Source organism: Pithys albifrons, chromosome 1 (assembly GCF_047495875.1).
Source record: "Pithys albifrons albifrons isolate INPA30051 chromosome 1, PitAlb_v1, whole genome shotgun sequence".
In the NCBI taxonomy this organism is placed as follows: domain Eukaryota; kingdom Metazoa; phylum Chordata; class Aves; order Passeriformes; family Thamnophilidae; genus Pithys; species Pithys albifrons.
In genome coordinates, this window is record NC_092458.1 from 95,240,157 (window position 1) to 95,266,328 (window position 26,172).

Consider the following 26,172-nt stretch of genomic DNA (forward strand, 5'->3'; position numbering starts at 1 on the left):
CCAACAAGGTGACGATATACTTAAGCAGAAGTACAAACCCCAGATTGATTGAGATATTTTGAGCATGCCAAGCATGCCCGGACAGAGGTTCCCATGCAAGAACCACCAGATTGCTCCATTGTATTTTTCTATATGACCTTTGGCACAAAAGAAAATTTTGTTCATTTTCAGTGCACAAATCAACTCCACCAGCAGCAAGAACCAGAGAAACAACCTATCAGGAGCCTTTAAAAAGGGAAAATTACTCACCCACATGCCCAATCAGTGCAGGAGCTGACAAGAAAAAGAAAAAAATGTTACAATATGTCACAGCTCCTGTTGTTATTTCCAGAGAGAATAAAATGCAAGGAGAACACAGATACTCACCTGGCCATTGCTTCCTTTGTATAGGAAAGTTTCTGGAAAACAAACAAACAAACAAATCCTAAGTATATTTGAGCAACGTAAGGTGAAAGTAATTAAAATGCACTTTTTACCACTTCATTTCTTTCTCTGTGCAGAAATAAATCTATTCCCTGTATTTTAATTTGTTAAGTTCAAAATTTATTAACAAAATCCCCACTGAAAAGAAAATATATGTCATATATTTCCAAAATAGAACTAAAACTCATCAGACACTGTAAAGAATGCTAGATTTGTTAGAGAGATGCTCTGCATTTCTGAATTGTCCTGCATTGTTCTGCAGGTACAACATTCTCTCATCCTAGAGAAGGCCAGCAACAAGATCCTTTTAAGCAAGCAGACTTCAGAAATACAATATGACTTCTGCTACTTGTCTATAGATTTAAAACCATCTTTTGAAAGAATAGTTATAGTTTAAAGTAACACAGGAGGATTAATCTGGTGACTTCATTTATAGTTATACAAGTGACAGAGATGACATTTTTTTCATGTATTGGTGTATAAAGACTAAGCAGGGCTATGGAGTTCATATTTTTTCATCAAAATTCCCATGGCATTAGTGCCATTGGTTCTAGATAAGAGTCACAGGAGATTCTGTGAGAACACCACAAGAAGTTGAGGAGGTCCTGAGCAGTTTGCAGCACAACAGCTACAGAGAAATAATGCTGTATCCTGCTGCTGTGCCAATGTGAACAGAATATAAAATACTTACATAAAATTATTGTCCAGCCACAAAGTTTCTGCTTCTGTGTTTCAGTGGGACACAGGGATTGTTTGGCAGAGTGTTTACTGGGCTGGCTTTCTTTATGTAATGAATGCAGATATAATTTTCAGTAAAAACAACACAAAGTGGATCAATTCAAGTACCTCCTTTGACATTAAAATAAAATAAACACATACTATTTCTACTTTGAAAACTCTGCAAAACACCCATACATATTCAGTGACCTAGGGGCTGTCACTCTAAGCTATCCTGATGATTCTTCTTGTAAAGGAGAGGTGAAAATGCAAAAGAGAGTTTTTGAGCAGGTTAGCCTGGTCATTCTCTTCACCTGTATTTCCAGGGAAATGTAGAAGTTCAGTCATTGATTTGGAGCCATGACAATGACTACCCTTCTTTCCGGGACATCTGTGGACATTAGGTGTGATCACAGCTAGAATGGCAGACAGCTTAGATGGCAGCTGAGGAGGGCTTGCCAAAACACTAAGTTTAATCAGCCTGCTTTTTAGCATGTTTTTGACCAACCTTTATTGTATAAGTCCATTAAATCCATTCAGAGATACTTTAGTATAAAAAACTAAGACTCACTGAGACTAGTTTTAAGTGACAATCACAGAAACTAGGTGGACTACAGTGAAGAATCTAACTTGTGGCCACTAAAGTTACAATGGACTTTGGGTAGTTTTTTAAGGGTTCATTATGCTGCTCTATGCAGTGCTTATGCTTAGCTTTAGTGCACTGGGATCTACAAAAAAGGGAGAAACTGATTCCCTCTCTACAAGATTTTGGAAAGTTGACAGCAAATAGTAGCTCATACAGTAAAAGTATTTGTTCATTAGAAAAGACTTTCTTCCATACTCAGTCAGTCAAGAGAGTTTGTGAGTGCTGTTAAAAACAATCCTGGTTATTACAGGCCTCACACACCTTTTCAATACCACCTGCCAGTCCACACCCAGCTTTACTCACTGGCCCTCAGGGGTCACTGACAGCAGAGGTCAGTGTAATCCTGATCACTTCACAGAGCAAGGGAATCAGGATGCCCTCGTGAGGGATATCTGAATGAAAATTCTGTTGCTGGGTATCCTGAGGAGCTGGGGGCTCCCATATTTCCTGAGCCTGGATCCCTGGACTTAACCAATATGTCTTGTTATTTCCAAGTCATCTACTCAATGAATTATAAGATGAACTTCTAAGAACCAAATCTGAAATGTCAAATTATTATTTTAATGGCCAAGACCCAGAATAACAAACATTACACACTGTCTCCACATCTGTGTTTTTAAAAACCATCAAATCATAAAGTTCTTGTCCAATTTTGCAGTAAACTGGCATAGCCTAATACTGTGTGATTGCCTTTGAACAAAAGCCTCTGTATAGCATACGAGGACTATTCCTTAATTCACCTAGTTCAGGACAGAATATTCTCTCTTCACCACAAATCACATATTTCAAGAAATAAAATAACTTTAAAAGACCACATGCTTTAAATGACTGTACTTGTCACCATACTTTCTCAGACAAAATATGCCACTGCAAAATAACAGAAAAAACTCTCACCTTATATTTGGTTGCTGTGTAATGCCGTAACGCTAGTGCAAAAATAACAGCAAATGCATAAACTTTCAATTACAAATGAGTTGATAAAAGAATGATCCATCACCCATGAAAACTCATATGCCAATGTAAAGGTTGCACACAGACAATTACTACCTTGCAGCTTTATGTAACAGTTAAAATCTCAGCTTCTACAGTAAATTCAAAAGGAAAGTATGATCTTCAGTTTCTTACAATCTACAGAGGACTGAAAAACAGATTCACACATTTTGGATGAGTCCTACAGACTGAAAGGTATGACTAGTTTTTTTATAATGTTAAATGTAGGGGGTTTTTCAACAGAGGATGTGAAAATGAGCGTCCTCTATTGCTAAACTAGCACGGTCTGCAATAGTTTGTAGTGTGACAGTCTTCCTCTATTAAACATCTAATTTACATTCCAGTCTGGGGTGGGGCAAGCACTGGCATATTTGATCTTCATTGCAAACAGGCACACTTTTCCCCTAATTTGAAGCTGCAGGCTCTAGAGTTTGAATATTGGTTTGGTTCCTCATTTTGTACAAAATAGCCTTTGCCAAGACACCTCACCTCTCTGACTCAGTTCCTTCATTAAGAAGCTGAAGTTGGAAACACATCTCCTGCACATGGACCTGCAAAGATTATTTAATGTCTTTACCCTTTGAATACTTGAAATGATCTATAAATAGCTCTACATAACAGCAGCAGCCACACCAAAGCTCAAGGGGAGCTTTTACTAAGTGTTGGTACCTCTGGCAGATGCTTTGTATAAAATTCTCTTTCTAACATAATTGTTATACCAATTCTTCTACAGCTAGGAGCTGAGTTTTGCATCAGTTACACTAGTGCTCCCCTTTTTCAACAGTTTTATATAATGCTAAATTCTCACCAATTAATACAAGTCCAGAGCACTCAAAGCAGGTTGTCACAATATCACAAATCACATACAATACCAACTGAATAAGCTTTTGTTACTCTAAAACTCAGGCAGGGGAAATTTAAGTTGGAGATCAGAAAAACAATTCTTTCCAGAGAGAGTAATCAGGCATTGGAATGGCCTGCCCAGAGAGGTGGTGGATTCCCCATCCCTGGAGGTTTTTAAACTGAGTGCCATGATCTAGTAAACAGACTGGAGTTGGACCAAGGGTTGGACTTGACAATCTCGGAGGTCTTTTCTAACCCAATCAATTCTGTGATTCTATGAACTCAGAGAAAAGCAATTATATAGGATACTGTTGCCTGATCCTAACAGACAGTTTTTATGCACGGAAGACAAAATATCTTGGAGGTAATCCTAGGCAGGAGAAAAAGGTAGAGGAAATGTCAAGGGGATCTGAAATAATCTCATATTAGTTTAATCCTGTCTGTGTAGTACCATACCAAGCATAATTGATTTCACCCAACCATGTACACCATTTACAACAGGAAGGTCATACCAAGAAGTGATTCTCTCTCTGGCTGTCCTGATCCCCCCATCATGGTGCACGGCAGAACCACACTCTCATGAAGACAAGGTCACAGCACTGAGAGTAATTCAAGGAAATGCATCACAATGTCCAGAACTGAAGTTATAGGGAAAGGATGGGTAGCAGTGCACTGAGGCACATCCCTGGCAGGTAAGGCAAAAATATGGCCTACAGCAAGGGAAGAGACAGCAGGGACAGCTTAGTGGAACAGACACTGTTTTAACCATGCTCAACTTGAAATGAAGAGATCCATGGAAAGGTGTCAGAAACAAGCTAAGGTTCCAGTCTGTCCAGAAGTCAGCTCCACAGCAGAGGTGAACTCTCAACATAGAAATTATTCTTCAGCATGTGTTAGGCTGTGCTATCTAGAGGCAAAGAGCAAAACACAGTAAATGAGGAAAAATAAGAGATTTGCAAAGTAAAGGAGATGCTCAGACAAGGATGATGAAGATGAAACATCGGTTTTGAGTTCTGCCTTGAAAGAGATGAGCACAGGCTTCACGGCTGACAGTTTTTGTGCTGTGTCAGGTGCAAAGGAGAGACCAGAAAGGAAGATTTAGGCTGGAATTAGAGCAGAGTGACCAGAGAGAATGAACAAAGAAATTGCCTAAGACATGGAAGAGAGACAAGGTAAGATTTGGAGAAGCAACTGAAGGTAATTATTCTATTTGCATACTTGTGGCAAAAGCTAAGGGGTTTTCTTTTTAAGTTAGAGGAGGCTAAAATTTACAATGAAAATAGTCTAAGTCAACAGAAGAAAAGTAAGTGTGGGGATAAGAAAGAAGGTGAAGGAAATCTGACACTATGACTCAGAGGAGGACAATAGAAAAAAAAATTTTTCACATCCATAAGGCGAAATGTGGGGTGTGAAAGAGCAGACGAGATCTGCTTTATCCCAGCTTTAGAAGAAACTAGAGGTCTTTTATGGAAAGAAAAAAAATGTAAAGAACTAGAAATTGTGGTTGGGACATTTGATTGACCCTGAGATTAGCTGATTTAGTTTGAGCTTGGTGCTAATAACACCAAGGTTGTGGGTTTGATCCTCATTCACTTAAGAATTGGACTCAGTGATCCTTGTGGGTCCTTTCCAACTCAGAATATTCTGTTATTAAATAGAGACAGACAATGGTTAGCAAGGAAGTTCACAAAGCAGAAAGAGGAGAGACAGTGAAAGGGAGGTTTCTGCTGCAGAAACCTTAGGAAGACAAAATCATCTACTTCTGCAAGGTATTCAAACTACAGCACCGGGAGTCAGTGTTTACAAATGACTCTCAACATTGGGATGCTGCATCCCACCTTGGAACAGAGTTCTCAGAACTCAGGTAAAATCATTTATTTTACATTGCTAAGTGCCCATTTCAGCATGCTAAGGATGCCCACTCCAGGCATCCTAAGCCAAGGTTGCCTTCCACCCCTTTTCCCCTAATCTGTCACTGAGGAAATAGTCTGTGCTGCAAGCACACTGACACAGATAGGGATGCAGATGGGCTGGAAAGTCAATACTAAATTAAAGTACTGATGAGTCAACATCGTTGTCATGGGGTTTTTGTCTTGTCCCAGGAGCTTTTCAAGTTGCTTTTTGTTAGTTACCACTTCCCATCACAGTTTGGGGGATTTCTAGGGAAACTGCCCTTTGGTTCTCAAGTAAAGCTGCACTACAAACTCCTTTCCATGGCTAACTCTTAACTCTTGGTTCTCAGACCCACCAAAAGGTGTGCACAGCACAACTCTCTCACAAGAAATCAAAAATCACACAGACCTGTTTCCTTTGAAAAGGATTCATAACCTAATCCATGTTGTTTCATTTCATATGCCCAGCACTGTCAGATATGCTTTGTTATATACACCTGGGGCTGTGTATGAGCCTTCAGCAGGTATAGCTGAGTATCTGCTCAACAGATTAAGTTACATGAGCTCCCTTAATTCTTCATTTCTCATTACACCTTTTCTCAACATGTCTTGTCATTGTAGATTGTCATCAGATCTGTAAGGAACTGTAAATCATTAAAACTTTATTTTCTGAAATTCGATTGAAGTCTGGAGAAGTAGAAATTGTAACATGCAATTTGCCATAAAGGATAGATTTGTCCTAATACATGTCCATATAGGAAATGTGGGAGGCAGACAGAACTTTATGCTGAAGCACTCCAATATCATGCTTTAAGCTACACTTTGCTATGGATTTGGAAGAAGATTCAGCTTGGAAAGATGAGGGCCAATTTACTTTCAACTTCCATTTGAGTCTACTCATAAAAGCTAAATTCCCTGAATTTTCCAGGAACAGTAAAACGTCAAGTTGCAGGATTTTGATGAATTAAAATTAAAAATTAACTGAACAACAGAAAAATGACAAAGTCATAAACATCAGAGGGCATCTTTGCTTGCTTTAAGCACACGGATGAACAGAAAAGTCACAACAGTTGTCTCAGACCACCATGACTTAACATGATGTGTGGCAGTTAAACAAGTAAGTATGACCATCAGTAGTTCAGGTTCTCTCCACTCATCAAACAATATTATCACACAGAAGTCTGTTTACTTGTTTTGCTGAGTTAAATATGTTCTGTTTGATAGAGACATCAGTGTGAGCTGGGTTCAGGGCACACTGGCAATCAAAAGCATATTAATCAAAAGGTTGTAAATTGCACATAGCAATCACCCAAGAAAATCACCAACACTTTTTTTGCCCCACAGCCAAAGACCAGCTTCGAAATGTCAGCATGTGAAATAGCCAAATGTTAATACAGCTTCTATTACAAACCAGCAGAAGTTCCACATGCACTTGTGTCCTAGTCCCTTGTTTTCTGTTATATTATGTCAGGCTAAAGAAGAAATGGAAAGTAAAAAAGTTTTGAAAAAGGCTTTAGTGAAGGGTTTGCTTTTTTTTTTTTTAATATATACACCCTAGGAAGGAATTGTGTGTTTTTCCACCTCTTCTAATCACAATAAATTTATGGATTCTATTAACAACAAGACCTGACACTTGTTTCCATTATATAAACATATATACTTTTAGTCAATTTGAAATTTAAAAACGTAAACAATTAAGGTATTTGCAGGGGGTCTATATGGTGAAAGGCACTCAGCAGTATCTCGTAACAGAAGCTCAACATTTGCACTATATTCTGCATATTGTGTTTTTTTTCATTTGTTTGGGGGGGTTTAAGAACCACAAACTACATAAGGATACACTTGACCATACATCTGCATCAGTAGGCATCAAAACCAACTACTTCAGAACTGCTGCATTTTTTTCAGTAACTTATAAAGTAAAAAAATGTGCCATCTACCAAAAAGTAATACAAAAAGACACTTGAAATAGGAATGCCAGAAACTGCAACACAGCCAATACAAAAGAAGTGGTAGAGCGATGTCATGGCAGTAGCAACCAATACATACTAAAAGAAAACCAGAATTACTTTTATCAGCTGCAGGCTCTAAACAAAACTCTTGAAATTAACCACAGATGATTTACAGACATTGGAGAGCAGAGGAAGATTAGAAGGACCAGGTATTTAAGGAGGCATGTAATGGCCAAAGAAAAAAAACTATTGCTAAGCATGTATGCTGCTTTCCTACAGTGCCAGGCAGAAGTGAATCTTCCTTTTAAGCAACAGTGTGGACTATTCACATATATCACACTTCACACTATGGAGTACTGTGTACTGGGAAATGATGGCAGCCTCTAACAAGAGGTGCTCAGCGCTTTAGAGATCAAACCTAAGGAATGGGGGGAAACGGCAATAGCTAACCACGAACATGTGCTAATGAGAGGTCAACAAAGTCTCACAAGCAGTGGAAAGGCTTGACCATGCTAATTGAACAACTTAGCTGGTGAGAGTGAAAACAACAGAAGGATGGGAGGAAGGATATTCTTAATAGCAGAGATGTATCCACCTGTTTGAACTTAACATTCTCAGAGCTGTTTTAAAAAGGTTTCACGCTCTGACAAAAAATTTGTGCATGAGCACAGATGAGAAAGGTGAGTCACTACTAGAGCTAGCAATTAAATACTCTGACCCAGGTATTCAAAAATACACTAGTGGATCTTTTGAAAGTGGCTGATTGAAGAATGGAATAGAGTGTTCTTGCCTGCAGTCTTTGGTTCAAAGTTAAATTGAGTTCAGTTTTTATACTTAAAAAAAAATCACCTGACAAATTTGTGATATTTTATGTGGAGCACAGTGATCACAGGATTCAGTCCCTCTTGTCACTGACTAGTCTGCCATCAAATCAGCCCAACAATCATCACCTTTTACCAACTGTGTTGAAAGCAAATAGAAGGATGAACAGTCTTTTTCCAGAATATTGCAATGCTGAAAGGAATATATTCACCTACAGGAGAGAGAAAATCTAAATTATACATAAAACTCCTGAGAAGATCATCAAACACAGAGCACTTTATCTGACTCCACTGTAATGCTTCAGAGCCATACCCAACAAGGTAGAGCAGCAGTGGAAGTTAGATGTATCATCCTCTTTACAAAAGTCATTTTGGTTTCTTTTAATATGCTCCCACTATAGATAATCTCACTCCCAAAATCTTACATAAAACAATGATACATGCACTGTGCACATAAAAACATCATGTGAATTTTATTTCTCTCAATCTCTTTGCAAAGTCTTCTTAGGACAACAGCATCATCAGACATCACTGAAGCAGACTTTGGCTGTCATCACTTGTAAGACTAACGTGCAGGCTCAGAACCACCCCCCCCTTCTCTCCATTATCCACAACGGTTTCCATATTCACATTCCTTATTGCACATGCCTAGCACACAAGTCCATAAAAGAACAGAAGGGGAAATAGTGCATCCACACTGAAAAAATACTGATTCTATGGGATCACACATTTCAGACATAAAAATTTCATAAAACTACTCTTCCATTAGAATTTAAAAGTAGAAGACATTGTAGTGTTAAAGAAGATCCATAAGGCACCATACATTTTGAGACAGCCTTTTATCCAGAGAAATTAAGCTATCTACTGTATCTTAGATGAATACAAAGTTAAGCTCTTAATTTTAAAATTAATAAACTCCTGAAAATACATATTTGTTTTACATTTGAGATTGGCTTCTTTAGTTTGACTATATGCTCCCTTTGTTTTCTTTAAGCTAAAATAAGCTTCCTTGATCTGAATTATCAGAAAACATACCAAGATATTCAATATATTTTTTTAACTTGTTTTACATTCATACTCTGATTTTAACGCCTGCAACTCCCCATAGTAACAATGATATGAACTGCCTTCACAGGACACCAGAGTTTTTATATTTATAATACTCTCTTTTCAGGCAGGCAGCAATGCACAGACATCACAAACTTACAGAACATCAAACAGGCAATTTTGCTATGTGTCTTCGTAGCATCAGAAATACAGCTCAGAGCTTCCAGCTTCAAAGAGCTAGTTGCACTGAGAGCATCTCCATGTACAGCTCTGGACAGGAAGGCTCTACATGCCACAGAGGGAAACACACCACAGACTGACCCCTGTCATGCTGCCCTTTGAAACAAGAGGTCAGACACCATCTACTTGTCATATCTATGGAAGACTGTTCTTTTCAGCATTGTTGCTGTTCCTTCCATTAGATCAGCCAGAATTTCATTTTGGAACTGATCTCAAAATTATGGATCCAAGAGCTGGAATACTCATGTCTGTTCATTTTAAGGGCTTCACACATTACTGCCTGTGATGGGCCAAGGTCCACATGGCAGAGCGACATTATACCCTCATGCATGAGAAAACAGGAAGCAGGTGCTCCACTCACCTTCTCAATCAGACTCCGGTGCTCCTCAGACTGACTGAAGTTCATGCCCATTTCAAAGATACTCATCATTCCTTCCTCACACAGGCTCATCCAGGTGTTATATTCTTCACGCTCTGGCAGTCTATCCCAGAATGTCTTGAAGACCTCCCAGACTGTTTCCTGACACACTGAAGGCACAAGAAAGGCCTGGTGTTAGTATAACAGGAGTGGTTCCACAGCACAAGTAGCCAGGATAATATTGACCAAACATTGTGTGCTTGTAAGTACATTAACACATAGAATGCAGCAACCTGACACCTACATGGGAATGTGTAAGGAATTGAAGGGACTAACAATGGAGACCGGAATCTTCCATGCTCATACTACTTCCTTCTCTGATATTTTTTCATGGAATTAAAGAAAATTAAAGGAAAAAACCCAAACAAACAAAACCAGAGAGGAGGTGACAGCATTTTTTCCTAAAAACCATCAAGAAAAATAGTATTTTCCCTGAGTGAAACTGCCCTTTCATCAATGGATGAAATTTTTAGAAAATCAAAAGAGTATGGCAAATGTCCTCACATCTGCCAGAGAGTAGAGCTGGAGCTTAATTTGTGAGAATGATAGTGACAGTGTTCAAAGTTTTAGAGGCTCAGGCAGTAACAATTCCTTTGGACTCACCCTTACACAGAATTTAAAATATGTTTCAGAAATTATAGTTTCATTAATAATTTGAAAAACAAGGCAGGGTGATGAGATAAAATAATAGGCTAAGAAGTAAGTCAAGCTCTAACCCTCCTGTATGTATCCACTGAGGAAAAAAAAGGGGCAGCTCTGAACCATCAGCCTGAGAATTAAGGGTTAAATAATCTTATACTACACTGGCTGCTTTAGCCTCCAGATCTCACATGTGCTCCTTGCCAATCAGAGCACTTGGTCACATTTCACTCAAGCAAGAACCCCTCTGTGATCCAGGATAACTGGAAGAGAGGAAGATTTGTAGCATTTTCCTTGTGTCCTAGAAGAGAACATTAAAAGGCAAACTCTAAAAATCCCTTGCAGCAAATGCAAGCCTGAAGTAGTAGCAGACAAACCTGCTTTTTGGCTTTAATCTGATCTCACTACTTATATAGACACAGTTCAGCAGAGGAATGCTTTGCATTCCAGGAGAATCCTGACATTGTAAGCAAAACCCTACAGGAGACTGACCATGAATCTACCTTCAGAAAGTAATTTTCTTCAACCAGCTTAAAAATTAGCTCCAAGCTGCCAAACCCAGTACCTTACTGCTATTTCTCCTTGATACTCCTTATTCTGAATTCCAAAATTGTTTAAATGTGCATGTGTAAAATTTAACACATAGATCACATATGGAAACATATTTTCATTCAACCAAGAGATAGGCATTTTTCTTAACTGTGAAGGCTCTACAAATAGCAATCTTAAGGAACTGTTTCCCATGCAGTAGCACCTTTAAAGCTTAGCTAATTCTGGCTCACTGGAGAGCACCACATAGAAAAAGTTCTTTTCTCCACCCCAAATTTTACTTTACCAGTTGAGACCATTTCTCCATTGTGGAACTCTATAGATATACAGATATCTCTCATTACCATGCAAAACTCCTGACAGCTTTCCTACATAGAGATTAGCCTTGTAGCTTCTTCGGTATGTATGACCAGAGAAAAATACAGTTCCCAAACTCTTCATTGTTAACTGTCAGCATAATACTGCTCTAGAATCCCTCCAGCCTCCAGGCAGTTATCAGACAAAGTGATTTGGAAAGTATTGGATATGTTTCCAATCAGTTTCACTCATGCACCTTCATTAATCAGAAACAAATAGCCAAACTGATGGGCACCCATACATCATCTCATATTGTCCCTTCAAGTTACCCTGGCAAAATTCTTTAGGCAGGGACCACATTTCCATATGACCTCTGAGCAGACCTCACACAATGAAGCCATAATCCTGCTCTGAAACTTCTGGATCCTGCTGGCTTACCAATAAGCTTCCTGAAGCAGAACATCTGTAGCATTCTCTCTACCATCCTACTTAAAAGAGTTAGGCAAGCAGGAAAAGACGAAAGTTTAGTATCAAATCCAGGAGCCTACACTAAGAAATATCACTTGCTTTCACTTCTTTCGGTGGTACTTGTATCCTACACTCAGACTAATGGATCTTTCACTCCAGGTGCAACACTATACAGCAACAATCCTGCAATGAGATTACTCCCTGTGGCTGGGATAAGACCTCAGCAGACTGTTAGTAAGAACTGAAGCTATAGCAAAATAGCTTGCAAATACATTGCAGTGACACAGTCTAATCCTACATTTTTCAAAGGGCAACAGGCAAAAGACTGGCTTTCCAGGTGGAAGTAATTGAAGATGATTTTCCTTAATGCTCTTAAATAAGTTTAAAACAGATGTGATGAGACAGTGTCTTGCCTGAACACAAGCTGCTCACATATGAACAGTTGTTTCAATCGGCTCCCAATAGATTAAGGATTTGCTGTGTGTCCTTTCATTTGGAATTAGACACTCCACTGAATTCCAGTCCCAAAGGCTTTGTGCCATCTGTTGGCTCCAAGCCCATTAATTAGACCTAAGTTGTTAGAACACAGTCATGTATTCTGTGGGAGAAGGAAATGAGATATGGACGAGGAGTCACATTTTATTCTCTCTAGCCTGTTTCCACTGAGATGAGCAATAACAGGATGGACAACGTGATGTAAATTTCTTCTGTGTTCAGAAGGAAAAGGTGGGCATATTTCTTCCTCCTGCGCAGTATGAGAGTGTGTTAATTCAGGGAGGGATTAAAGACCCCAGGGGAACATCTGCCACAACTGCCATTTAATACTTCTGTTAGACTTACCCAGGAAACCACATCCTCAGCCATGGTGAGCTGCTTGCCAATGCTACGCTGCTGACACACAGTACATCTTGTCATTGTCCTATTTATTTTAACTGCCAGTTTGTAAAGCAGGGGATTGCTTTACAGGATAACAAATCCAGGCTGTAAGGACTCAACACAAAAACCCTCCCCAGACATGCTTACCTCTATAGTGTTCAAGAGCAAATTCATAGCCTGGCTAATAAAAAGGACAATTTTGTTTCAGTCTTTCTTATAAATGCTTTCGTTGTTTTGCAGTCAGAAGGGAGTTGCCATTTCAAGCAGAGAAAGAGAACAGCACTATTTACTCATTGTGGTTCAAATCACACATATGTAAAGAAAGAGACAAGCACAATTCTATCTCCCATGTCTCTTTCAGATATGTCCAAAAGGAGCTAGTTCTTTGAAGCTAGGAGCCAGCTTCATTGATTTGGCCACACAGGGAACTGAAGAGACACCAAGCTCAAGGTGCTTTCAAGCCATTTAAGAAATGTGATAAACCATCTTTTAACTTGGAGTCCACCCATGACAAGTTTTTTACTAAGTTTTTGGGCTTTTTTAACTAGAGAGGTGCTTTTTTCAAAGTTTCTCATCAATGAATTCTTGAGAACTCCTATATAAGAAAAAGATCTAGATTTTAAGCATTCTGAGACTTTGTAGACAAAAGTTGGAGGCACAAAATCAAAGTTAAACAGGACTATACTGAAAGCTTCAGTAAATAACTACAGCTTACTGTATAAAAATAACTCATTATCTCTTCTTTCTGACCTTCCAGAAACTTGCCAGTGTCTGTGTCACATACACTGCCTACACATGGTGACAATATATGAAGCAGTTTTTGTCTAACATTTAAAATAAAAACTTGAAACCAAAAGACAAAATGAAAGAAAATGAGAGTCAGGGGAGACCAAACTGTTTACCTTTAAACTTTTAATTAGAAATGGAACTTTGACTTTTACATTTAAAACATTTAAAGTAAATAGGGAATGGTGAAATATTGCTGCATCAGAGCTTATAATAAATTGCCAGGAGCCCAGTGATTCAGAGTGATGATTGAAGCTGCTGCATAGGTTTTACATTATGAACTTTGCAGGATTTAGATTCCTGAGACTAGCTACAAAATTCTTAAAAAACAGCCAACCAAACAACCAGCACTGCCTGCACCTGGAAGGAACTGCTGAGCAGACCCAGCAGCACTGCCCCACGGCACCTGAACAGCAGATCAGCTCTCGAGGCTGGTGTGAAGTGCCAGCCTTCATGGCTAGATCTCATGCCACACTTTCACTAGCCTGCTACAGGGCTGGCCATGGGCACAGACATGTGGGACAGCATTAGCAACACCAGGACCTGGAGGAGACAGGATTTGTGATGAGGCCTCTAATCCCCAGCAAACAATACTGATTAAAAGAATCATAAAATCAAGATCAATCTTTTAAGGCAGCAAGCTAAGAGTCTGGAAGCTACTCATGAGTGGGAAGGTAAGCTCCTCTGGAAAATTGCTTCCTTCATCCCACGGCTGCAGTAATAAATAACTTGTATTTTACTGGTAACTGATCTCTTGCCTACCTTGCAATTTTCCTCTGAATAATTCAAATGTTAAGGACATGAAGGCTTATGATATAATGAGAGGCTCCCTGCTTACAGATATGTGACCACTCCAGCTGACTACAGGAAAGGAAACAGGTATGCTGAAGGTGTGTTACTGACTGGCACAATAAACCAGAATTCAAACCAAGAATGCAAATCACACGTCTTGTTCAGCAGTTTGTCTACAAAGTACATTCTGCATGCACATACTATATTTTCCATGTGCTTTACCCTGAAATGCCTTGGAAATTAGAAGTCACTTAATTCATCACTGAGATAATCATCTTCAGTGTAAGAGAGGAGGTAGGAAAAAATTGAAAGACCAAATGCCTTTGTGCAAACTTCTACGTAAGCCAAGTGTCACAGGCACATAAAGTAGGCAATGTCTTGACCTTTAAAGGCTTCAGAGGCTCCTTCAGAAAGCTGGACATATTGTAAGACCATGTTACTTGCCTACTGGTATATTTGATTCAAAAGGCAAAAAGCCCAGCTCTTGGGAGCTTATCTACTTCAAATACAGTTTTTACACTCAAGTTATTTTCACAAATAATAAAGAATATCCTGAAAAGCTTAAGATAATTGTGTTTCTGCCAAAAAAATTCCAAAAGGCAGGCACACGCTCTTTTCAGTCCTATAAATCTGCAGGAAGGGGTGTAAAAAGTTTATTTCAAGCTTTGTTTCTTAAAGACTTAATCATTGTTTGCAAAATGTCCAGATAAGATCTGTGATGCGATGAGATGATCTCTCTCACTCTGAAGTTCTCCAGTGTGGCTACAAACCTCTCATGCACCTGGGTAGGATACAGCATCCTTGTGTCTCAAGCTTTACCACTGGCATTCATTTATCTCTCAAACAAGAGACAATTAGCCCATTACACTCAGTCTGTGCTCAGGGATTTCTGAGGTTAACAGAAGGGGCACCACATGACAGCACTGAGCACCCTGTAGGGGGTAGGGTGGCTTTCTGGCCATTTGTGTAAATGGGCAGTGCTGGAGCGTAATCCCAGTTAATCTCATTAGCACTTCTTAAGAGTTGAATCGTGTGTGGTGGTTAGGAGCACTGAATCAGGCTGAATATGCTATTTTGAGGCAATAGGAGACCAACTCCTCCTCTTCTCTAACAATTTCTGCACAATTGAATGGCTTAATTGCAGAGGGGTTTGATAAGGACTAAAGTGACCAGAAGACTGACAGACACCACCTAAGAGGTCTTTCCTGCAAAGATTTTGTTAGCACTTGTCAAATAAATTAATACACACCCAGAGAAATCACTCATCTATTGCTGAAATGCTACTGTTTATAGTCTATAACACAGCAAACCTTAAACAATATATAAAACAGACCAGGATTTTAAATTGAAAAAGAGTTGAATGTGAATCTCACACATTAAATAATCCACATGAAAGTTTAGTATGTTCAAAGAAAAAGTCTAACATACTAAACTCTAGTGCATAAACTACTTTCACCAGTAATATTTCAGTAACAAGAAATTATTGTCTTTCATGGAAAAAGTCAAACTTATTAGAAGCATACACTAACATCTAAAAATTCAAATATAGAGCAAAACAGAATTAGTCCTTCTACAAATAGACTTCAGAAAAGCATTTCTGAGTATGAGCTATGCATAATATGTGCCAGGGATGAGGGGGAAGCAAGGATAAAAGCCTCATTCAGCTAATTATTTATTTATTGTAGGCTTGTTTAGCCAGGTACTTTTTATGACTTTTGACTGTTTGCTTTCATCATTATTAGCAAGATCTAAATAGTTTGTAACATTTAGGATTTCAGTATCAAATTGAAACTTTACACTTCACTCTGTGCAGAAGAAAATATCACTATTTCTAACCTTGAGTAAATAGATTTGAAGGGACCCAAGAAAGAAGAAGATGAGCACGAATAGTGCTGTTTCTAAGATTACCAAATTTAGGAATTACAATCATACATAGGATTTAATTCCTGAGAAACAGCTTTTAGTCTTCCCAAAGTTCAAAAATGTCTGTGTGTCTCATCAGCTATGACACATTACAATACTATCTATGTCCTTGTTTAGTCATTATCTTTAAAAGCTGTCCTTAGATGTACAGCTATATCTGAAGCTCTGGCTGACAAAAACAGTTCTGGCAGAGAGACTATCTGATCTACTCATGTGAAAAGCAGATGTACCCGCTCACAAGCATACACTAAATTGTTTAAGACAGTGGGTCACAGTATGAAAAATTGCAAACAGAATTTGGGAAAGGTGGCCACCAAAAGTAATCACGTCCCAGAGGTGGCAAAGATAAGCAATATTACCCTGAACCATAGTGTCAAAATCTAGCAGAACCCAGCAGCCTTTGCTTTATCCAATTAACAGGCATGGGACAGGGAAACAATACAAGCCATGCCATCTGGTAATCTTTATATTGTTTCTGTTTTACATGCTAATTCAACTTCTAAGTCTACAACAATCCTCAGCCATCTACCAGCAATTTACACAACAGAGAATGGACAGATTCACTGAACTGTCTACATAAGGTGACTGGTCACAACAGAGGTTTGGTCTGAGTGGGTATGGCTATTTTTCATATAATAAATTTTACTACAGTGGGGCTCAGGCTACCATTTCCCTGCCAGCAGTAATGAACATCATTGTCCATAATAGACATTACTATACACAGCCCACTTACTATCCGAAATCCCACTACTATGTTTCCGCAAAATTTTGTGGGACCTCCAGCTGCTCATTGGACACACTTTATGTTCATCACAGCAGTCCAGCTATGACCACCACTAGATTTACACGACTCTTCCAGCAGCAACCATAACAGCATTTAAAAGCACATCAGTTACCAACACTTTATAAGACCCCAATCACAGGCCTACAGTACCCAATCTGTAAGAATCTGTGACTGATTTCCATTTTTGTATTGCAAAAAATGAAAGTCAGCCAACAGCAGCAACCTTCATGTATAGCTACAAGATATACAGAGTCTATATTATTACTGGGCAGTACAGAGACAATCATAACCCAGGATTCACCTCAAAAGAGTTTGAAAATAGTGTCTTCTGCTACTGCAAAACTCAGTTCATTTTGCATGTGACTGACTATAAGAATAAATAAGCACTTCAGAAATCTGTTTTCTAGACTGCAGGTGTAGAGAAGAAAGAACAAAACCAGCCTTATTGTTAGCTGGTGCTTCTGAATACCATAGTAATAACACAACCACCAGTGAATAATCATACTGTTAATTAGACTTTCACATGTTGAAGAGTGCTACTGCTGTTTTGAAAAATATTGATTTTTCTCCAGATCCCTGTATTTTGTTGTACTTCGATTTTTTTAATGGTTTAATCATATATTTACATCTCTTTACCTTGTATCTTTTTAAGGGTCAAAAGATACAGATGTTAGGAAAAAAGAAAAAAGCTGTACACTGTTAAGTCTACAGCAATATGACATAAGCACTTCCTTAAAGCCTAGGACAGAAAGGCTCATCTGTCAGTCTCTGACACTTACAGAGGCTTTTGCCAGCAAGCAAAAGTAAATAAAGCTAGAAGCTACAGGTAGATAATTATATTCCCACCTGTTTCTTTCTAAGGCAGACATACATAGAACAAACATAATCTGGATAATCAGCACATACAAGCCTTTTCTGTTTTACTAACAAGATCTTACATCAAAATACCAAACAACATTTCCTTCCAAGGGAGTGTCACTGTGTACTGCTGACAGTAAAACAGAACCAAGGAAAGAATAGATTGTATTGAAACCATCCTTTCCAGAGAAAGTATGGGATATTGAAGTAATTTCTTACTTCAACAGATACAGAATAAAAAGAAGATTCTAAAAATACACACTGGGATTGAAAAATCAGCAAATTCTGTGTACATTTATATTTATTCTCCCTGTGGTCAGTTATTTCACTAGTTACTGATAGCAGCTGATCTCTGAGTGCTAAACAGTGACCACACTCTTCCCTTGGGCTCTTATGTTGACAGTGGACTGTGGCCATTCAGCTACCTATTAAAAACATTGTATAAAGACAGTAGCACACAAGAAACAGTTTTACTGAGAATGAAAGTAACACATGTGGTGGGTTGACTCTGGCTGGACACCAGGTGCCCACCAAACCTGCTCTATCACCCCTTTCCTCAGCTGGACAGAGGAGACAAAATATAACAAAAGGCTTGTGAGTAGAGAAAAGGACAGGGAGAGATCACTCAGCAGTTACTATTACAGGCCAGGTAGGCTCAACTTGGGAATATTAATTTTATTTATTTCTAATCAAATCTAAGCAGGACAATAAGAAATTAAACCAAATACTGAAACACCTTTCCCCCACCTCTCCCTTCTTCCCAGGCTTAATTCCACTCCTGGTTTTCTCTAATTCTTCACCGGCAGTGGTACAGGGGGATGAGGGACTGGGGCTGTGGCCAGTTCATCACAGCTGTCTCTGCCACTCCTTCCGTGTCAGGGGGAGGACTTTTCACTCTCTTCCCTGGCTCCAGCATAGGGTCCCACTCACAGGAGACAGAACTCCGTGAACTTCTCCAATGCAAGTCCTTCCCACAGACCACAGTTCCTCACAAACTGCTCCAGCACAGGTCCCTTCCATGGTGTGCAGTCCTTCAGGAACAGGTTGCTCCAGTGTGGGTCCCCCACACTTGTGAGATAACTAGTCCTGCCAGCAAACCTGCTCCAGCTTGAGCTTCTCACAGAGTCACACCCTCCTTCAGGAACCCACCTGCTAAGGTGTGGGGTCCTGCACAGGTTCCAGGTGGATCTTTGATTCACCTTAGACCTCCACGGGCTGCAGGGGCACAGCTGCCTCACCATGGTCAGCCCACAGGCTGCAGGGGAACCTCAGCTCCAAGCCCTGGAGCACCTCCTGCCTCTCCTTCTTCACTGACTTTGGTGTCTGCAGAGCTGTTTCTCTCACATATTCTCACTCTTCTCTTCAACTGCAATTGTTGTTCTGCAGCAACTTTTCCCCTTTCTTAAATATGGTCCCCTACAGGCGCAACCACTGTTGCTGATGGTCTCAGCCTTGGCCAGTGGTGGGTCTGACCTGGAGCCAGCTGGCATTGGTTCTATCAAACATGCAGGAAGCTTCTGGCAGCTTCTCAGAGAAGCCACCTGCTACCAAAACCTTGCCACACAAACCTATTACAACATCAACTCTCACGTACATCAGGTGCATTTACTCAGGATGTGATTAACTGGAGACTACCAAAGTCATGATGTAGTGTGTTGCTGCTAACAAAATGAAGACAAGTTGCTTGAACCAGACCTTGCTTGACTTGCTGCTACTTAAGGTCATCCCTGCTACTTGCAGAGATCTTTTTCAAAAGTTTTAAGTTAAAAGTGCTAAGGGTAGTCATAGCATCTGTGCTCAAGAAACCCTTGTGGATTGTAAAAGCTGTTAAGTCCAGTCAGGAGGAAGATGGGCTAGGTGGACATTTGGTTCAGCCTAGGATTATTAAGTCCTACATACAGCTTTGCAACCTAATTTACAGACTTTTCTTCTTTACTATCACTCACACTTTTGCTTACTTGATGTTGTCTTTGTGTGCCACTATCACAGACAATTGAGGGGTGATTGCAGTTCAAGCACACAGTATGTATGGATTTATTTGGTGCAAAACAAAGCGTAGTTGAGTGCTATTAAGTGGAAATGAAAAAGAAGCTGGCAAAGCCTGTCAAACTGCCAGTGTGACCATCAGTGCCAACATCCCTTGCAAGCTGGGCACAATTCATATTTGAATAAGGTTCTAATTTCACATAATTCCATTTTGTTCCTCAAGTATATTCTTTGTGTTTACTTTTATGCAAACATTAAGCAACTCCTGTTTTTAATTATTTTTCACTTCTCTAAGTGAATAAACTGAGTTAACAGTGAGAGCTTCTTCTGTAGGCAATCAGATCTCACTAAACATGAGTGTCAGAACACCTTTCCTCCTGTGACAGCAGCTCTTTGTAATTTCACCAGTTATGTACAAATGTTAAGATGCTAAAATTTTTTGAATGCTACAATACAAAGACACACAAATACCAGAAAGTACTGCGTGACTGTGACATCCCATTCCAGTGTTGTCAGCCAGAAGGGTTTGAGATACATCATATTGCTGTAATACTTCATCCAGTGAAAGAACATTTCAGCTTTTCAGACAAAGCTCTGTCCAACTTCCGCATCTTAAAAGAAAGGTTTCTTGTCTATTATACTACAGTCTGATACTCAGAGACTAGTTTTCTAGACCAGAACATACTACACTTTGTGTGACCAGCCATAGTCAAAAGTCAACCGGCTGAGACAACAATATCTCAGAATTGACTTTTCTAACTGATTCGTCAGTGAATTCTACTAGCACATGAAGAAGAATAAATAAAAACAAACTGTCATTTAAGTAGCCTGCATAACCTGCTAACCTGATAAACCTGTTTTTCTTAGCAGTCAAATGGTTCTATGAGAAAAGGTTAGTTTATTATGAGGTTTTTAGCTCAGAATGGCTCTCATAAGGAAGATTATCACAGAAAAATAAGTCTCTTGGGTAATAATGTATTTCCTATGGTCTGATATTTACTGTGTTTAAAAGCTTAATCTATTTTTTTTAATAAATAAATGTTCTTTACAATCATGAGATATACAACCACTTACCTCTGAGCCTGAAATATTTCAGGTGGTTGGCAATAGCCTGCTCAACAGATTCATCAGGGCAGATCTTAACTCCACTGGGAAATAGAATGGACCTCTTCCTTCGTAACTGCAAATGCCTGTGGAACTGTTCAGCCTCCATGATGCCACTGGGCTTTTTCAGCTCAGGAGGCAGAGAAGGGTTTGCCAACTTCCAGTCACTGAGCTGAGAGGTTGGTGAAACGTCTTCAGCCTGTCCTCCTCCTATGGCTGAATAAACTTCTGCTGTAAAATTAAAACCACAAATAAATTTTCTCAGATGAGATAATGATGCAATCATATATGTACCTTTGTGCCATTTCTGTGGTATCTGAAGGACAAAACTGAGCTTTATTTTGTTAACAGAAGCTGTCTGTATGACTTTACTATTATAAACAACCTTAAGCTCTTTACAGCATCCCATCACATGGTAACATAGCCTAAAGCTCTAACTCTTTGAATTCTGATGCTTTGTGTTTAACTTCCCTTCCATGATTTGGCTTGGTTAAGTCAATGGGACTATATTTGTGAATAAATACGTTTTAGAAGCTTTCAAGACCAGACACCAAGTAAGTCATTAATTAAGAACTACTCATACTCCATACTTTCTTTCCACAAGAAACAATTGGAAAAAAGAAAAGCTGCTTGAATGGACAGCTAACAAGCATACCTTTCACTGCTGCGAGTTAGGTCCCTACTCAACCAGAGCAGGAGAAAAAAAAGGGAATAAAAGAGCTGATCACCTTTAGGGTTATGGCTGCTTGGTTTTCAAAATTTTTTTTCTGATATTAGTTGTTCCACATAATTCCAGAGGAAACCTGAGGAAAGAGCTGAGGACAGAATGTGTATATTGGGATTTAGTCTGACAGTCTAACTCTCTGTCCTTCACAGGCAGCTGACCTGAAATTATTTAATTCAACTTCTTTCACCTTTTCCCCAGAAAAATGCCCAAAGAAGAATCACAACAAATAATTTATTAGAGAAAGGACACTACTAACTCTATGGCAGTTTTCATCCTGCAGATTATGACATATTCTACAACATCAAAGTCAGCAACACCTTTGACTTTCTATGACTGAAAGATGAAGAACATGGTTATTTTGATGTTATATTAACAGCCTGCTTTAGTGCAGAAGATCATCACCAGATGGTACATCAGAGGGAGAAAGGAACATCAAAAAAGGTCACTAAGGCAAAACCTCAGTTTTTACTCAAACTGACACATGTTCAGTATCCATAAGCAGAAGACATAACCTTATTTTTAAGATTTAATACTAAATTAATGAAGAAGAAAAAACTACCAGTATTTAATGTCTCTCAGAGTTGGAAAATTTGCCTTCTGTAGCTACATTATACACTAAAAACAACACAAATATGCAGTTGCACCTTCTGTAAATCACACTAAGTATTCCATACTTACACTGCTAGCAAGGCATAGATTTGGCCAAACATTTCTCTCTATTAGACCCCTTTGTTACAATTAAAGCAGAGAGTCCTTATGGAAACATTGCAAACAAGAACATAAGTAAGATTTCTGCATTACCTGTAACTATTTGAAAATCGACGATAATCATTCCTGGAAGGCAAAAACAGATTTTCCAAATGAAGCCAAACATAATTATTTGCATTAAAAAAATGTAAAAAAAAAAATAGAAAAAGCAAAAAAGAAAAATCCCTTTAAGCAAAAGAGCTGTTGTCTTTAAGGTAGCCTTGAACCAACCAAGACCATTGCCCTTCTTGAAAATGTCTTGACGTCACCTATCATTATCTTTGGAGAAAACATTAGGTAAAACAAGTCAACCAAGACATGCTGGGAATGTTCTTTTCAAAGACAGTATTCCGCTTCAGTGAAGAAACAAGAAAAGGTGATCAAAGTAAACTCCTTGGAGCTAGCAGATGGACTGACACAATTTTTTAATTTTAATCTGGCCAGCTAAGCTCTTTACCAGAGCTTGTCATACCATTAACAGACAGTCCACACAAGGACAGCACCTTTCACATCTAATTAACCACGTTTTTTCATTGGGCTTTCAATTTCTGCTCTTATTTAAAATCATGCTGACCACAAAACACCAGAAGGAGCATGCTAGTCTCCAGTGGGAGGTCTCAGTGTGCTTTGCCTTCTGCTTGTATAAATACATATACATATATAAAGGTATGGCTCATTTAAACACTGTTGCATGTGTAAAACTGAAGCAACCTTTCTGTAGGACTGTTTCTTCTGGTGAGAGGGCTGCTATCTGAGTTTGTGCTAAAGGAGAAAGTCTTGTGCTGTTACACCACTATCCCTTGCACCCCAAAAGCAGCACTTCCTCCAAAGAGAATGCCAGGGCAAGTTGTGATTCATTCATCTCAGTTCAGGTTTTACCTGACACAAGCAGTAGGAACAAATTAGTATAAACACCTGAAGAGATGATCAGCTAAAGACAGCTACAGAAAGGAGAGGAAAGCAGCAGCACTCGCAGTTCCCCTCCTGTCCAGGGTCAGCTCCTTGTGGAAACGTGTATGGAAGCTGCCCTGCAATGGCAGACTGCATTCAGATGACTAGGAAAACTCCAGGGCTGTCTCCTGGGTAGGGGAACTCAGGACTTGCTGGTTACTATGTTCAGGTCAATCTGAACAAACTGTTGTTTTGTCTGAAGTGACTATTTTTGGTAGTGGTTTTGTGTAAGTATTTCAAAGCTGCATTCCCAAGGTTTCCCACGTATCTCTCTGCAGAGCTTTTACACAGAGCTGCTTAAGCATACCATGCTCACTCCTCTCTTCCAGCTGCTTCTCTGAGCTCCCAGCAATTCACATATCAGGAATTATCAGAATTATTACACACATGACACTGACAGGAATCAAAATCACCTTTCATTTTATGCTCTGTCTTCTGACATCTAACAGACTCTAGTTGGTATTTTTCAAAACAGCAACATATTTTCTTTGGGATTTTTTTTCCCCTCACAAAACTATTAAATTACTTTCAGTTTAACCACTGAACTGCTCAAACACCCACAGTTTTCTTGGAATCAGACATTGATCTCCCAAACCATCACTGTTGACCTAGTCTGGCTCTGTCAAGCTAACTGTGATGCCAGCAGCACTACCAAGTGCAGTCACCACACTGGAGCTGAAAACTGAGCGGCACGGGAACAGCATTGCAGTGGTGCCCAGAACACATGACAACTAATCCTTTTACAGACAAGTCTCAGACTATACATACTTCAGTAAAAGTATGAAACCCAATTAAAAGTTTTCCTGGTGAGATTTTAGATTTATGGCACTGCTGTTTCTTTCATCAGCAAAGTACTCAAAGGCACTCAAAACATGAGTAGTGTAAAAGACATCTGCTTTCTATCTCTGTCAAAATTTGTTTTCTGTGGTATGGATATGTCAGCTTCTGTGATAAAATATTTTTAAATTTAAATTCAGTTTTAAAAATATTATTTCAAGCTATCAATTTTAAATTCAAGTGATTTCAGCACTAAAATGTAGACTTCTAACAGCTGACAGTCTCTTACATTTACAACAGCAAAATGCATAACTAAATCACAATCATTTAAAGTTTCTTAAAGTGAGAAAAACTACTCTTGTGAAAAATTCCTTAATTTGACCACAGCCTTTACAGTAACTTGTTGTACCAGAAAAGGAGTAATTCTTCATTTCCAGCAGTCAAGTTGTATCTGTTCAAAACCATTTATGAAAACCATATTCTTGCTGAATAAGAAAAAAAGTTAAGTGTAATTTTAGTGCCACAACACACCAAGGTCAGCCCAGGAGCTCCAAAAATAATGACAAGTTTTCTGACAGTATTTCTGAGAAGAACAACAAATGTGATTAGCTGAATTATAGTCCTTTACAGGGTAATGCTCACTGAAATTGTGCTACAGCACACATACCGTGTTAAATAAAGTCCTTGTTGTTCAAATACAATTTATTCGAAATGCTAAAAAATCTACTTATCTGTAACTAAAAAATACAAAATAAAGGTACACTTTAATGAAAATGCCTTTAATAAAGAGCCACATCATGGCAGACACTCACTATGTGCAAGCTCATGTGGTTTAATATCAAGATTAAACCACATTAAAAATTGCTTCCATTTGATTGGGTACAGCAACTGATTTTATGGCACTTGACAGGATTCACCAACAAGTCACGGTCAGTTTAGCTGAGAAAACAAGACTCTCTCACTTGTTCAGTTTCTGTGGTTGCTGTTGCCAAGCATTTCACCATCATCACCACATTTTGCTTGTGCCCTTGGAGAGCTCTCTGGTGAACCAACCACCTCTCAAAAATAAACAGGTTCTGAGGCTGTTTAACCCTCCAGCTGTCCAAATTCAGCCCCCAGAGCCCATTGTACTCCCATCTCTCCCATCATGTAGTATTGTAAAGTATTTGGAGCAGAAAAATTAGGAAGTGAGGTCAACAACATTAATTTCACACTTCATTATCTATTCTGTCCATGTAATGTACATCTATTCCCAACATTCCTCCTTTTCTGATCTGTTGATCAGAAATCTCTTACCTTGTTCTACAGTGTCTGTGCTTCATCTTTGAACAGTATTTCCAACTTCAATTTGGTTGGACAGAATTATTGCTTTATTTCAACTCATGTTCAACCCGGCCACCTCTCAAGTCTCAGTCCTGTTTTTCCACCAGGAAAACAGCAGTCATTTTTTTTTTTTCCTTGGGAGGGCAGGGGGGTTGCCAGAAGCAATATTCTGCTTCTTTCTCATAAACAAGATAAAAGTGTTAATACTGTGGTCTTCAAGCTTTTATTATTTTGTAAGGGTGTATTTACTGAGTACTGCAAGCTCATATCAGGGTCAAGTTCTAGGAGGTGAGTCCCACAAAAGCACAGATGGACTGCAAATATAACTGCAATTCCAGAGGAAAAACACAGTCTCCAGATATTTTTTTAAAAAATCACACCTGCCAATTCACTTCTTCAGTTTATGAAATCTAGGGGTTTTTTAAATATTTCTCCTTTGAAGATTTACTTCTTACAAGTTTCTTCTCTTCCACATTGTTTCTTGTGTTGTGCTTGCCAACAGGACCTTAAATGGATCTCCATAACTCAGATTTTTTTCATGGAAGCATTTCTGGTCCCGCTAAGACAGAATGTAGCAGTTTCTTTTAACAAAAGTG

The 26,172-nt window shown here is 39.0% G+C and overlaps 1 protein-coding gene across 1 annotated transcript in view; it reads right to left on the reverse strand.

The window, feature by feature from the left end:
• The window catches only part of IMPG2 (interphotoreceptor matrix proteoglycan 2), a 55,541-nt gene extending 32,889 nt beyond the window's left edge, over positions 1-22,652 (reverse strand). Inside the window, exons 1-5 of the mRNA XM_071572414.1 lie at positions 22,580-22,652; positions 21,022-21,282; positions 9,933-10,099; positions 367-398; positions 250-273 (exon numbers count right to left, since the gene is read on the reverse strand). Coding sequence (XP_071428515.1) covers positions 250-273; positions 367-398; positions 9,933-10,099; positions 21,022-21,282; positions 22,580-22,652 — 557 coding nt within the window. The remainder of the gene's footprint in view (positions 1-249; positions 274-366; positions 399-9,932; positions 10,100-21,021; positions 21,283-22,579) is intronic.
• Between the last annotated feature and the right edge of the window lie 3,520 nt (positions 22,653-26,172).